Source organism: Suncus etruscus, chromosome 1 (genome assembly GCF_024139225.1).
Source record: "Suncus etruscus isolate mSunEtr1 chromosome 1, mSunEtr1.pri.cur, whole genome shotgun sequence".
In the NCBI taxonomy this organism is placed as follows: domain Eukaryota; kingdom Metazoa; phylum Chordata; class Mammalia; order Eulipotyphla; family Soricidae; genus Suncus; species Suncus etruscus.
In genome coordinates, this window is record NC_064848.1 from 114,286,014 (window position 1) to 114,300,059 (window position 14,046).

Genomic DNA, 14,046 nt, shown 5'->3' on the forward strand with positions numbered 1-14,046 from the left:
GACAGCCATTTTTTTTTTAAGATCTAACATGTTTGACTAGGAGTCAGAAAGATAGTACAGCAGATATGGGGCTTGTCTTGCACTCAACCTTCTTGGGTTCACTCCCGACATTCCATATGGTTCTCTGGAGAATCGCTACAGGAAGTGATTACTAAGTGTTGAGCCAGCAATAACCCCAGAACACCGCCGGGTTTGACCCTAAAAACTAAAAAGCAAATGTCTGAACATATTTTTATTCTTCACACTTGACTGATCATTTTATCAAGGATAGAATTCTGAGCATTGCCAGGAGTGAGTGATCCCTGAGAACTGACCACACCCCGCTGGGCCCCCACTTCCAAATCGAAAAACGAAATATTCAGACTCCTGTCGGAAAGGCAGATAACCGTGCAGTCTCATCATGAAGAGCCCCTTAATGGGATGCAGGAGGGTTTGACAAACAGGTAGAGGTAGAGGAGTTTGATACTGCAGAAAAGTGCTCCGCAGTCACTTCCGGGTGTCGGTGGGACCTCCGGCCGGCAGGGGGAGCCCTCGCGCGCGACCGGCTCCTGCCCGGGCGGCGGGGACTCTGTAGGAGCAGAGGAAGAAAACAGAGACGAGAGAGGAAGCCGAGGTGGCGCTCATCCTCGGCCTCCGCGACGTGTCGCTGCTGGCGCGGTCCTTTTCCACTTGCCATCTGGCTTACAAGTGGAGCTCAGGACGCCTGTGCGGGCGAGATGCTCTCGGCCAGCCAGAGCGGCGAGGCGCCGGCCAGCCTGGTGAGGCGGAGGGGTGGAAGCCAGTGGCACTTACTGAGTGGGTGGCACTTGGCACTGACGGGGTCGGGAGGTGGCCCTGGCGGCCCGGGGGCCCCAGTGGTTCCCGCGTGGCGAGAGGTGGCCCTTGTAGTCCTGATGAGACCCCAGACATCTCAGGGCCTCGAGGAGGGCTTTACCGTGAGGTCACTCCCGACGTGTGGCAAGCGACCCAGGTGGTTCAGTTGAATTAACTCCAGGGGTCTGGGAGGTGAAAGTGGTGGCTCAAGGTGGCCCCCCAAAGGAGCCTGCACGAGAGGCCTTGGCCCCACTCCTGAAGACCCTGGGCTGGCGAGTGGGAGTAAGCACGGTCTGGCTACGCCCCGCTTTCTAGTTAGTGACCCCCAGGAACCCGGGGTGAATACTATCTGTCACGCAAGTCACATTGTTTGACCTTACTGTTTTCTCTCTAGTGCTGCGCAGAAAGCGGCGATGAGAGGAGACATTCGGAGGAGAAAAGTAAGCCGCCTGCACACGTCTGAGCTGACACCCAAATATCTCTCCAAACGCATCACCCAAAGGCGGTGCTAGCTGCTACCCTTTAGATGTAGTTTCCCCCCACCCCGTACCTTGTGCTTGTATAGTATGAAACGTTGATTAGCATTATACACATGTATATCATCTTTCTAAAATAGTACCATATGGAAAACTTTGCAGGAAACAATCCCCAACACCTTCCTAGCGCAGGAACTGAGTTGGTCACTGAAGGTTTCTGCCCCAGGGTTCCAAGTATTAGGAATTTGGAGGGGTTAACCATCTAAGAGAGATGGTGCCTTTGCCAGGTTCAAAGAAGTCAAATGATAATTACTTGATCATACTTAAACCTTGAGTGAATTTTCAACTAAAAGTGGGTCGGGGGAGCTGGAGAGATAGCACAGCATGTAGAGGGTGCTTGTCTAGAATATGGCTGGCCAGGTTTGATCCCCAGCACTGCATGTAATTACCGAAGCACTGTCAAGAGTGAGTTCTCATCACAGAGTTTGGAGTAAACCTGAAACACAACTGCATGTGACCCCATAACAAACAAAACTATTGATCTGGAATGTGAAGTGAGTCACATTCTAACTCTGGGTCACTCAGAGTTAGAGCATCTATTTTGCTCTACCTTTATACAGAGACCTGGGTACAATCACAATTAAGAATGAACAAACAGGGCCCGGAGAGATAGCACAGCGGTGTTTGCCTTGCAAGCAGCCAATCCAGGACCAAAGGTGGTTGGTTCGAATCCCAGTGTCCCATATGGTTCCCCGTGCCTGCCAGGAGCTATTTCTGAGCAGACAGCCAGGAGTAACCCCTGAGCACCGCCGGGTATGGCCCAAAAACCAAAAAAAAAAAAAAAGAATGAACAAACATTGGGGCCGGAGAGATAGCATGGAGGTAAAGCATTTGCCTTGCATGCAGAAGGTCAGTGATTCAAATCCCAGCATCCCATATGGTCCCCCAAGCCTGCCAGGAGTGATTTCTGAGCTTAGAGCCAGGAGTAACCCCTGAGCACTGCTGAGTGTGACCCAATTTAAAAAAAAAAAAAAGAATGAACAAACATAGTACAATAATAATAATAAATAATAGTACAGCAGATAGGACTTTGCAGGCACCTCATCTAAGACCAATTCACAACATACCTTATGTTCCCTGTTGCCCACCAGGAGTGAGCCCTGAACACAGAGCCAGGAATAACTCCTGAGCACAGCTGGATATGCGCCCCCCAAAAAATACAAATAAAAGTTGATATAGAATTAGCACAGTGGGCAGCTTGATTCCTGGATTTGGAGTGGATAGGGGAAGAGGGAAAAGGCTGGCAGTGTCATTTCCTGTTTGTTACAGGAACAGATAGCTGGATTGTGGACATGTGTGGTTTTACTGTCATTCACTAGCCATATGAGGCATTTGGAAATGAATCTTTTTTTTTTTTTTTTTTTTTTTTGGTTTTTGGGCCACACCCCGTGACGCTCAGGGGTTACTCCTGGCTATGCGCTCAGAAGTTGCTCCTGGCTTCTTGGGGGACCATATGGGACGCCGGGGGATCGAACCGCGGTCCATCCTAGGCTAGCGCAGGCAAGGCAGGCACCTTACCTCCAGCGCCACCGCCTGGCCCCTGGAAATGAATCTTTAGAAGCTCTGGAAGTTTGGATTTTTGTTTGTTTGTTTGTTTTTTGGGTCACACCCAGCAGCGCTCAGGGGTTCCTCCTGACTCTACGCTCAGGAATCGCCCCTGGCAGGCTTGGGGGACCATATGGGATGCTGGGATCTGAATCACTGACCTTCTGCATGCAAGGCAAACACCTTATCTCCATGCTATCTCTCCGGCCCAAAAGTTTGGAATTTTACTAGGAAAGAGGAGAGAAGTATGTAGCAGCTACTCTGTTTGTGAGAAGAGAGTTTTGAGACTGCTGACCAACATAAGAATGTTGGAGTGGGGGCAGAGAGGTGGCGCTAGAGGTAAGGTGCCTTGCAAGCGCTAGCCAAGGAAGGACCGTGGTTCGATCCCCCAGCGTCCCATATGGTCCCCCAAGCCAGGGGCGATTTCTGAGCACTATAGACAGGAGTAACCCCTGAGCATCAAATGGGTGGTGACCCAAAAAAACAAACAAAAAAAGAATGTTTGAGTGAGTAATGGTGATAGGAGGGATATCTCCTTACCATATTGGCTCAATGTTGCCCACTTATACAGTCCTGCTAAAGAAGAAAGATCTCAGTACTAGTAGCAGATACCATTTTATACTTGACAAAACTTAGTCCTATTGATGAAGGATCTGAAAAGTACCCTGTATTTCCTAGGTAAAACTTTCACTTTCCACCTTTGCCTCATGCCTGGGAAATTCATACATACTGAGCTTTCATTAAAATGATTGAATGAATATGTGATATATGTGAACCTTTGTCCTCCTCTGGGGCTTGGTCGCCTTCTTTACCATTAGGAGTACTTCCAAAAAACAATTGAAAAGGAGAGATGTAAAATCTTCCAAAGCACTACTATGTCCTTTAATTGGTTTATTTATTTAGTTATTTATTTAGGCTTTTGGGCCACCTCTGTGCTTAAACAATACTCCTGGTGGTGCTTGGCAATGATGCATTATCAGGAATTGAACCATGGTCAATTGTGTGCAAGGCAATTGCCTTAACCCCTATACCATCTCTCTGGCCCCCTTGTCCCTTATTCTCTAAAATATCATTTGACTGAGAATGAAGAGCAGGTAGGGCCCTTCCCTTGCACACAGTCAACTTGGGTTTGATTCCCAGCACTGCATATGACCCCCCCCGCCCCCCGAGCACCACCAAGAGTAATCCCTGAGTACAAAGCTGGAATAAGCCTTGAACACAACTGGGTGTGTCACACACACACACACACACACACCCCAAAATTTATACTTGGGTAGTTGACTTGTTGACATGCTAGTTTTACTTCTACCTACTAGTAAGCTACTGATTTTTTTTTTTTTTTTTTTTTTTTTTTTGGTTTTTGGTTTTTGGGCCACACCCGGTAACGCTCAGGGGTTACTCCTGGCTATGTGCTCAGAAGTTGCTCCTGGCTTGGGGGACCATATGGGACACCGGGGGATCGAACCGCGGTCCGTCCAAGGCTAGCGCAGGCAAGGCAGGCACCTTACCTTTAGCGCCACCGCCCGGGCCCCAAGCTACTGATTCTTATCAGATGTGATTATGTTTGATTCTTGAGGGGTGGGGGAAAGGGGAATTGGTAGTGCTCAGAGGTTACTTCTGGCATGATGTTTGGGAGTTGTTTCTGGTGAGTCTGAACATGGGGGAATGAGCAATTGGTGCTACAAATTTTGAAAATTCTAATTCTTAAAAATTGAACAGAATAGGGCTCCAAAGAGATAGATAGTGGTAGGGCATTTACCTTGCATGCAGCCAACCAGGATGGACCAGGGTTTGATTCCTGGCATCCCACATGGTCCCCCTAGCCTGCCAGGAGCAATTTCTGAATGCAAAGCCAGCAGTGACCCCTGAGCACCACCGAGATGGCCCAAAAACAAACAAACAAAAATTGAATAGAACAAAGAAAAATTTGATTGATGTATAAGGATGAATAACACACTCAGTAATAAATCAATTAGTATACTTTTTGTTTTTTGTTTTTTTTTTTTTTGGTCTTTGGGCCACACCCGGCAGTGCTGAGGGGTTACTCCTGGCTGTCTGCTCGGAAATAGCTCCTGGCAGGCACGGGGGACCATATGGGACACCAGGATTCGAACCAACCACCTTTGGTCCTGGATTGGCTGCTTGCAAGGCAAACGCCACTGTGCTATCTCTCCGGGCCCTTGTTTCTTTTGGTTTTTGGGTTACACACAGTGCTGCTTGGCTGACTCCTGCTGGGATTTGGGGGGGCCATTTGGGTGCTAGGGGTCAAGCCCAGGTCTATAGAAAGCAAAGCAAATACCCTACCTGCTGTATTATTATTCCAGCCCCTCATACTGTTGACCTTTTGATCAATAAGTGAATAATATGTGATGTTATCTTTTGCTTGAGATATATTTTTTATTTGGATGCATATTTTCATTTTTTAGAAGTGACAGGTTTTTTTTGTTTTTTTTTTGTCTTTGTTTTTTTTTGGTTTTTGGGCCACACCCGGTGACACTCAGGGGTCACTCCTGGCTATGAGCTCAGAAATCGCTCCCTCCTGGCTTTAGGGGACCATATGGGATGTGGGGGGATCAAACCTAGGTCCGTCCTAGGCTAGCGCAGGCAAGGCAGGAACCTTACCTCTAGCACCACCACACCAGCCCCAGAAGTGACAGTTATTATTTAAAGAAAAAGCATCACATGGGGCTGGAGTGATAGCACAGTGGTAGGGCCTTTGCCTTGCATGTGCCTAACTCTGGAAGGTCCTGTGTTCTATCCCTGCATCCCATATGGTCCCCTAAAGCCAGGAGGGAGCGATTTCTGAGTGCATAGCCAGGAATAACCCTTGAACGTCACCAGATGTGGCCCAAAAACCAAAAAAAAAGAAAAAGAAAATGTATCACATAGTTGACATAATTGATCATAATATATTTGTTTCCAGATAAGTGAAAGCAAAGTTATTGAAAAATAAATAGGGCCCGGAGAGATAGCACAGCATGTTTGCCTTGCAAGCAGCCGATCCAGGACCAAAGGCGGTTGGTTCGAATCCTGGTGTCCCATATGGTCCCCCGTGCCTGCCAGGAGCTATTTCTGAGCAGACAGCCAGGAGTAACCCCTGAGCACTGCCGGGTGTGGCCCAAAAACCAAAAAAAAAAAAAAGAAAAGAAAAGAAAAGTAAATAGAACTAAATAAAATGAAATGGAAGAGAGGAAAAATAAAAAGAAAGTACAGAAACAAGTACATTTGTGAAAATTACTTTAACTCCAATGTTGTCATTAAAACAGTGGCAGAAGGTTTAGTAAGCTCTTGTTAGCTGTCCATTCTGTAAATTGGGGTGTTCCTTTAGGATGACAGCATAAAACAAATGAAGTTGTCCAGAAATTCTAAGCACTATTCTTGATACTACAACTTTTTTTTTTTTTTTTTTGGTTTTTGGGTCACACCCGGCAGTGCTCAGGGGTTATTCCTGGCTCCAGGCTCAGAAATTGCCCCTGGCAGGCACAGGGGACCATTGGGATGCCGGGATTCGAACCGATGACCTCCTGCATGAAAGGCAAACGCCCTTACCTCCATGCTATCTCTCCGGCCCTCGATACTACAGGAGCTTTTAAGAGCATGTACTCAATGCAGACCTCCTGGAAGAAGGAAGATACGGGGAAGAGGGAGTTTGCACTCACTCCAAAAATGCTGGTGATATCAATCTCCAATTTGACATACTTGAAGTGTGGTCAGATCAGTGTCCCGAAAGGGAATTGTAGAATCACAAATGAGGCAAGGCCATTAGGGAAACGGTGATTTTGGGTGATGGAGGCAGGAAATGTGGCGTCAGCAAGGTGGGGGCTTGGCCCACCCTCTTTTCCATGGCCCGCTTTCTGCTGCAAGGGCCTGTGTAGCCATAATCTTTCATGGCTCAGTTACATCTCGTTCAAGAAGAATGAGTCTATGGAATTGGCTGGGTTTGAAAATTGATAGTTTGTTTTTTTTTTTCGGGCCACACTTGTTTGGTGTTCAGGGGTTACTCCTTCCTAAGCGCTCAAAAATCGTCCCTGGCTTGGGGGAACCATATGGGACACTGGGGGAACGATGGGACGCCGGGGGATTGAACCACTGTCCTTCCTTGGCTAGCACTTGCAAAGCAGACACCTTACCTCTAGCGCCACCTCGCCAGCCCCCATTGATAGTTATTTTGAAGGGAGGCTGAGGTACACTCTTTCCTTCTTGCATTGCGATTTTTTGTTTTGTTTTGTTTTTGGGCCACACCTGGTGACACTCAGGAGTTACCCCTGGCTATGCGCTCAGAAATCGCTCCTGCTTGGGGGACTGAACCGCGGCCCATCCTAGGCTAGCCAGGGCAAGGTAGAAGAAGCCTTACCGCTTGCGCCACCACTGAAGCCCCTCTTTTATTTTTTTGGTTTTTGGTTCACATCCAGCAGCAGCGGTGCTCAGGGGGTTACTCCTGGCTCTGTGCTCAGAAATCACTCCTGCCTACCGGGGACCATACAGGACGCTGGGATTGAACCAGCATAGGTCCTGGGTTAGCCGCTTGTAAGGCAGACGCCCCACTGCTGTGCTATCTCTCTGGCCCCAATTTTCTTATAACTTTTTTCTTTTGGTAAAAGTTGGATTTTACAAGGATAGGATAGTTCCAAGGGAGAGTGGAGGAAACCAGCCTGTACTGCTCTCCCCAGAGCCTTGAAGTTTATTGCTACCTCAGTTTTAGTTAGTTTTGATTTTTGAGCCACACTTGGCAGATCTCACCCCGGCTCTGCTCAGAGATCCCTCCTGGCATTGCTCAGATATTCTCCAGGTAGTGCTCAAAGGCCCCTCCTAGGCTGGTGATTGCGGACCACATGCAGGTGCTCCCCATTGGTGCTGGAAGCCTTTATACAGGGCACTGGGGATTTTAATTTGTGATTATATGTTTTGAAGGCAGGTGTTCTAAACCCTGTGCCAATTCTTCCAGGCCCTATATTGTGTTTTAATTATTAAATTTTGAAGAAGGTAAATATATTGTCTTATATATCTTTTTTGTTTGGTTTTGGTTTGGGGGGCATAATATGTTGGTGTTCAGGACTTAACTCCTTGTTCTACTCTCAGGAATGACTCCTAGCTTTGCTCAGGAGACCATACATGAACATGGTATTTATGTGCCTGAACCAGCCATGTGCAGTTCAAGCTCCCTGCCCACCACTGTACTGCTGCTGCAATCCATGTCATATAAATATATATATTACATATAGGGTTTTGGGGTCACATCTGGCAGTTCTCATGGGTTATTCCTGGCTTTGTGCTCAGAAATCACTCCTGGATGCTGAGGATTGAACTCAAATTGGCTGCATGCAAGGCAAACAATCTGCCCACTATCACTTCAGCCCCATATATATTTTAAAATAATTTTTAATTGATTCACTGTGAGATACATAGCTACAAAGTTGTTCATGATTTAGTTTTAGTCATACAATGTTCCAACATCCATCTCTTCACCAATGGATATTTCCCACCACTAGATATCTCTGTTATGTTTCTTTTAACACCATAGTAATTAGTGGTTAAAAAAAAGTAATTAGTGGTGGTGAGTAATTGTTTTTCTTTCCTTTAGATGACATAAATATTTCAACTTTTGATGGAAGTGAACAAATCAAAGGAACAGATAATGGTGATCTGTCTGCTTACGTGTCTGCATTCATAGAAAAAGAGGTTGGAAATGACCTTAAATCTTTAAAGAAGCTTGATAAACTTATAGAACAGATGACAGAGAGTAAAATGCATTTGGAAGAACAGGCAAGTATTAAAACTTATTGTAATACTATTGATTATGCTCAAAATATAATAATATATAACAATATAATAATTGATATAAAATATAAGTTTAATCACAATTCATGGGGGCCGGAGTAATAGCATAGCGGTAGGACGTTTGCCTTGCACGTGGCCAACCCTGGATGGATTCAGTTAGATTCCCGCATCCTATATGGCCCCCCAAGCCTGCCGGGAGCAACATCTGAGTGCAGAGCCTGGAGTAACCCCTGAGCGTTGCTGGGTATGACCCAAAAAAAACAAGAAAAAAAATCACAATTAATGGAATGTGTAAGACAGATTGTGACCAAAAGACTAGTCATTTTTAGGAGCCAGAGTGCTAGTACAACAGTTAAGGCATTTGCCTTGTGGCTGACCTGGGTTTGATCCCCTGGCATCCCGTATCATATCCTGAGCTCCACCAGTAGTGATTCCTGAGCTCAGAGATAAGAATAACCCCTGAACATCAATGGATGTGGCCAAAAAAAAAAAAAAAAAACCTTTTAAAAGTGACTTGTTTGGGATGGAGAGATAGCACAGTGGTAGGGTGTTTGCCTTGCATGCACCTGATCTAGGATGGATGGTAGTTTGAATCTCGGCATCCCATATGGTGCTCACCAGGAGTAAACCCTGAGCGCCCCCAGGTGTGATCCCCCCGAAACAAACAAAAAGACTAGTTATTGATAGGACAGCGATTGGGCATTTGCCTGGGTACTCGACCAACCCAGACAGACTCTGGTTCACTTGGTTCAATTTCTGGCATCCCATATAGTCCCCCAAGCATGCCAGGGTTGATTTCTGAGCACAGAGCCAGGAGTAACCCCTGAGCTCCACCAGGTATGGCCCACCCCCTCCCCCCAAAAAAGACTAGATTTTTTTTTTTTTTTGGTTTTTGGGCCACACGCAGTGACACTCAGGGGTTACTCCTGGCTATACACTCAGGGGTTACTCCTGGCTATGTGCTCAGGAGTCGCTCCTGGCTTGGGGCCCATATGGGATGCCATGGGTTCGAACCGCGGTCCGTCCTAGGCTAGCACTGGCAAAGCAGACACCTTACTCTAGCGCCACCATGTTGGCCCCAAGACTAGTTATTTTAAATGTTAAATGTATAATAGGTTTTCAATAGTTGCTGTTTAATACTTTATAAATTATGTGAAAGACAAAGTTCCTTTAATAACATGATTTATATCTGTTTTGGAGGGGGCCACAACCGGTGGTGCTCAGGAGTTACTCCTGGCTCTGTGCTCAGAAGTCATTCCTGGCAGGCTTGGGGGACCATATAGGATGCTGGGAATCGAACCCAAGTCCATTCTAGATTAGCTGCCTGCAAGGCAAACGCCCTATCACTGTGCTATCTCTCCGGGCCGATTTATATCTTTTAGTATTTTATTTTTTTGATTTGAGGGTTTTCTCCTGGTTCTGTGTTGAGGTATCATTCCTGATGGTGCTTGGGTGACCTATTTGGTTCCAGGAATTGAATTGAATTGAACTGAATTGAATTGAACTAAATTTAGGTGTGGTCACTCCGGTTCTCTCTTTTAAGTTTTATTTGTTTTGTTTTGTTTTTTGGGTCACACCTGGCGGCGCTCAGGGGCTACTCCTAGCCCTGTGCTCAGAAGTCACTCCTATGGGCCGGGAAGGTGGCGCTAGAGGTAAGGTGTCTGCCTTGCAAGCGCTAGCGTAGGACGGACCGCAGTTCGATCCCCCGGTGTCCCATATGGTCCCCCCAAGCCAGGGGCAATTTCTGAGTGCATAGCCAGGAGTAACCCCTGAGCGTCAAACGGGTGTGGCCCAAAAGCCAAAAAAAAAAAAAAAAAAAAAAAAAAAAAAAAAAAAAAAGAAGTCACTTCTAGCAGGCTCAAGGGACCATATGGGATGCCAGGATTCCAACCTATCTGTCTGTGTTGGCCACATGCAAGGCAAATGCCATACTGCTGTGCCATCTCTTCTGCCCTCCTTTCATATTTTTATTTTCTTTTTTTTTTTTTTTTTTTTGTAATTTTTGGGTCACACCCGGCAGTGCTCAGGGGTTATTCCTGGCTCTATGCTCAGAAATTGCTCCTGGCAGGCACGAGGGGACCATATGGGACGCCGGGATTCGAACCGATGACCTTCTGCATGAAAGGCAAACGCCTTACCTCCATGCTATCTCTCCGGCCCCATATTTTTATTTTCTTTGTTTTGTTTTGAGGTTACATTTAGCAGTGCTCAGGGCTTACTTTTGGCTCTATGCTCAGTGATCACTTCTAGCAGGCTCAAGAGATCATATGGGGTGATGGGGACATAGAACCCTGGCCAGCCGCATGCAAGGCAAGTGACTTATCTGCTGTACTGGTCCTCTGTTTGTATTTTAATTTTAATTTTTGGAAAGCCTCTTAGGATAAAAGTCATGTCTTAAACCATTGACAGCTTTGCACTTCAGATGTGCTGACCACCATGATTTCCTCAAATATGGGAAACTCGACTGCGTGATTTGTGGTAGAGGGTAAGGGGAGAGCATTTGAGCTCTCCCCTTACGAAGAAAAAAGGAAAAAAAAGAAACATCGATAGCTGTCTTTGTTTGAATCTGTGGTGCTGAGGGATATATGCAGTATTGAGAGACAAAAAGGAGCTCCTGCACATACAGTTCCATGTGCTTCTGTACCTTAAGGTATATTTTGTTTTGAGGTGACACTGCAGTATTTAGGCTCCCCATCAACATTGTGCTCACACATCAACTCTTGAGTTGGTTTGGGGACAGTATGTTGTATGGCTCCAGATTGCAAAGCCTGTGCTCCTGCTTTTTGAGCTGTTTCTTGCCCTGTTAATTTTTTTCCTTTTTGGCCACCCAAAAAGTGGTGCTCAATGGTTACTCTTTGCTCTGTGCTCAGAGTTTGCTCCTGGCAGGGTCAGGGGACCATATGGGATGCCTGGGATCAAACCTGGGTCAGTCCCAGGTTGGCTGCATGCAAGGCAGATGCCCTACCACTGTGCTATTGCTCTGGTCCATGTAAATTAATTTTATGGTAGACAAAATTGTTATAGCACCATCCTTACAAATTCCTTACATATGCCTTCAAAGAGGGTAAACATGAAAATATAAACATTGAAATAATGATAATCATTCTGGATGATTGACAAACCTGTGATTTATTTGTCTTTCTGTATTTCTTTTTTTTTTTTTTTTTTTAATTTTTTATTTGTAATTATGAGAACAAGGATGCAAAGAAAGAGGACAAGGTAAAGTTACAGTGGAAGGACAATACATAACATAATTCTCAGAAGTCCCCTTGCTGATATCCCAACTTTGAAATTTCATCCAAAGAACATTAAGATTGTAACACACTATAATATTTCTTAACAGCACACAAGGCAATCTAAAGCCATAAAACTTACATAACTCCTTAAACATTACAGGCATAGCATTTTTTTTTACATTTCCATATTCATGCATATTAGCTTAAGTTGACCTCAAATCTTAACTGGGTTCTTTTTAAGGATTAGAGTCAAAGGAGCACAGCAAAAATGGTGTTAGAGTGGCAATTGTTGTTTATTCTCCTTACTGCAAATGTATTACATAATATATATTTCCTTAACAACCTAATAAATGTAGGGGCTAGAGAAAGTGCTGCAGGTAGGGCATTCTTCTTCCACATATCCAACCCAGGCTCTATGCCTGGCACCTCATAATGGTCCACCAAGCACTTTGGTGAGTGATCCCTGAGTCCAAAGCCAGGATAAGTCCTGAACATCTCTGGGTGTTGTCCCTCCCCCAGCCCCAAATCACATGAGTAACTTTAAAAATTTTTTTAAAAATTTGGGGGGGCGGAGAGATAACACAGCAATAGGGCATTTGCCTTGCATGCAGAAGGATGGTGGTTCTAATCCCAGCATCCCACATGGTTCCCCAGCCTGCCGGGGGCAATTTCTGAGCATAGAGCCAGGAGTAGCCCCTGAGTGCTGGTGGGTGTGACCCAAAAACCAAAACTAAAACAAAACGAAACCAAAAAAAATATTTTGGTGGTTTTTTTTTTTTTAAGCCATACCTGGTAGTGTTCAGGGATGACTTCTGGCTTAGTACTTGGGTTTCTGTGGTGGGGCTTCATTGGTGGTACCATGTGCAGGGACTCCTGAATGTCAAGAGGGTCTCCACTCATTAAACTATCTCTCCAATCTCTTGTATGGGAAATTTTTGTAAAATACAGATAACTCAGCTGAGAATGAGTTTAACTTACTAGAAGGTAAATATCTACTAGATATAGCCTTAGTCTGTAGGTGCTCTCTGACATAACCTTCCAAAAGTGGGTCCCTTCCTAAAGAGATAGGCATGAGGCTTATTGTGGACCAGTGTGATGTACCTGACCCCAAACCACTCCACATTTAGCCTTTCATGTTTAGGTTTGTTGGTACTGGATGCAGAAATCAGTCCTTTCTCTTAAAACTTTATTGACAATTTTCAGTCCTACCAGAACAAATAAACATTTTGAAATTAATGAATTAATCATAATAGAGATTATGAAAGTTTCACCTGATTGCTGATGTTGCTTATTCTGGTCTGATTAGGTACTTACAATTTCATCAGAAATCCCTAAAAGAATTCAAAGTGCCTTAAAAAATGCAGAAGAATCAAAACAATTCCTCAATCAGTTTCTGGAACAAGAAACTCATCTCCTCAGTTCCATTAACAGCCATCTGCAGACAGCACAGCCCTGGATGGATGATCTTGGGGCCATGATTAATCAAATTGAAGAGATTGAACGCCATCTCGCTTACCTTAAATGGATTTCTCAAATTGAAGAGCTAAGGTAAAATAGGTCGCTTTGTTCTCATAATTATTTTCCTTTGAGGTTCTATCTCAGTTCATGTAAGCCATTAAATAATTGCATTAATTAAAGATTATATTAATATAATTTACCAGTTGTTATGAAAATAGCATTGTGATTATGAATGAACATAAACTTTTCAGGAAGCTTCATTTGCATCTAAAAGAAAGTAATCTAAAACTTTTAAGTCTAATAATTGTATTTTGAACACATTTAAGAAACCTATTTATAATGCCAGATTGTTAAAAACACACCTTCTAGTATGTTAATGATCCTCTTTGTTTATCCTGTTTGTCTCACTTTTTTTTTTTTTTTTGGTTTTTTGGGTCACACCCGGTGGTGCCCAGGGGTTACTCCTGGCTGTCTGCTCAGAAATAGCTCCTGGCAAGCACGGGGAACCATATGGGACACCGGGATTCGAACCAACCACCTTTGGTCCTGGATTGGCTGCTTGCAAGGCAAACGCCGCTGTGCTATCTCTCCGGGCCCTTGTCTCACTTTTTTTATATGTGTATGAGGGGTTTGCATTGGGACCACATCCAGTGGTGCTCAGGGCTTATTCCTGGCTCTCT

The 14,046-nt window shown here is 45.0% G+C and overlaps 1 protein-coding gene across 1 annotated transcript in view; it reads left to right on the top strand.

Annotated features, from left to right (window-relative positions):
* Positions 1–707: 707 nt before the first annotated feature.
* RINT1 (RAD50 interactor 1) overlaps positions 708–14,046 on the top strand; it is a 39,622-nt gene continuing 26,283 nt past the window's right edge. The window contains exons 1-4 of the mRNA XM_049783200.1: positions 708–758; positions 1,208–1,253; positions 8,476–8,657; positions 13,215–13,456. Of these exons, the coding sequence (XP_049639157.1) occupies positions 717–758; positions 1,208–1,253; positions 8,476–8,657; positions 13,215–13,456 (512 nt within the window). The 5' untranslated portion in view covers positions 708–716. The remainder of the gene's footprint in view (positions 759–1,207; positions 1,254–8,475; positions 8,658–13,214; positions 13,457–14,046) is intronic.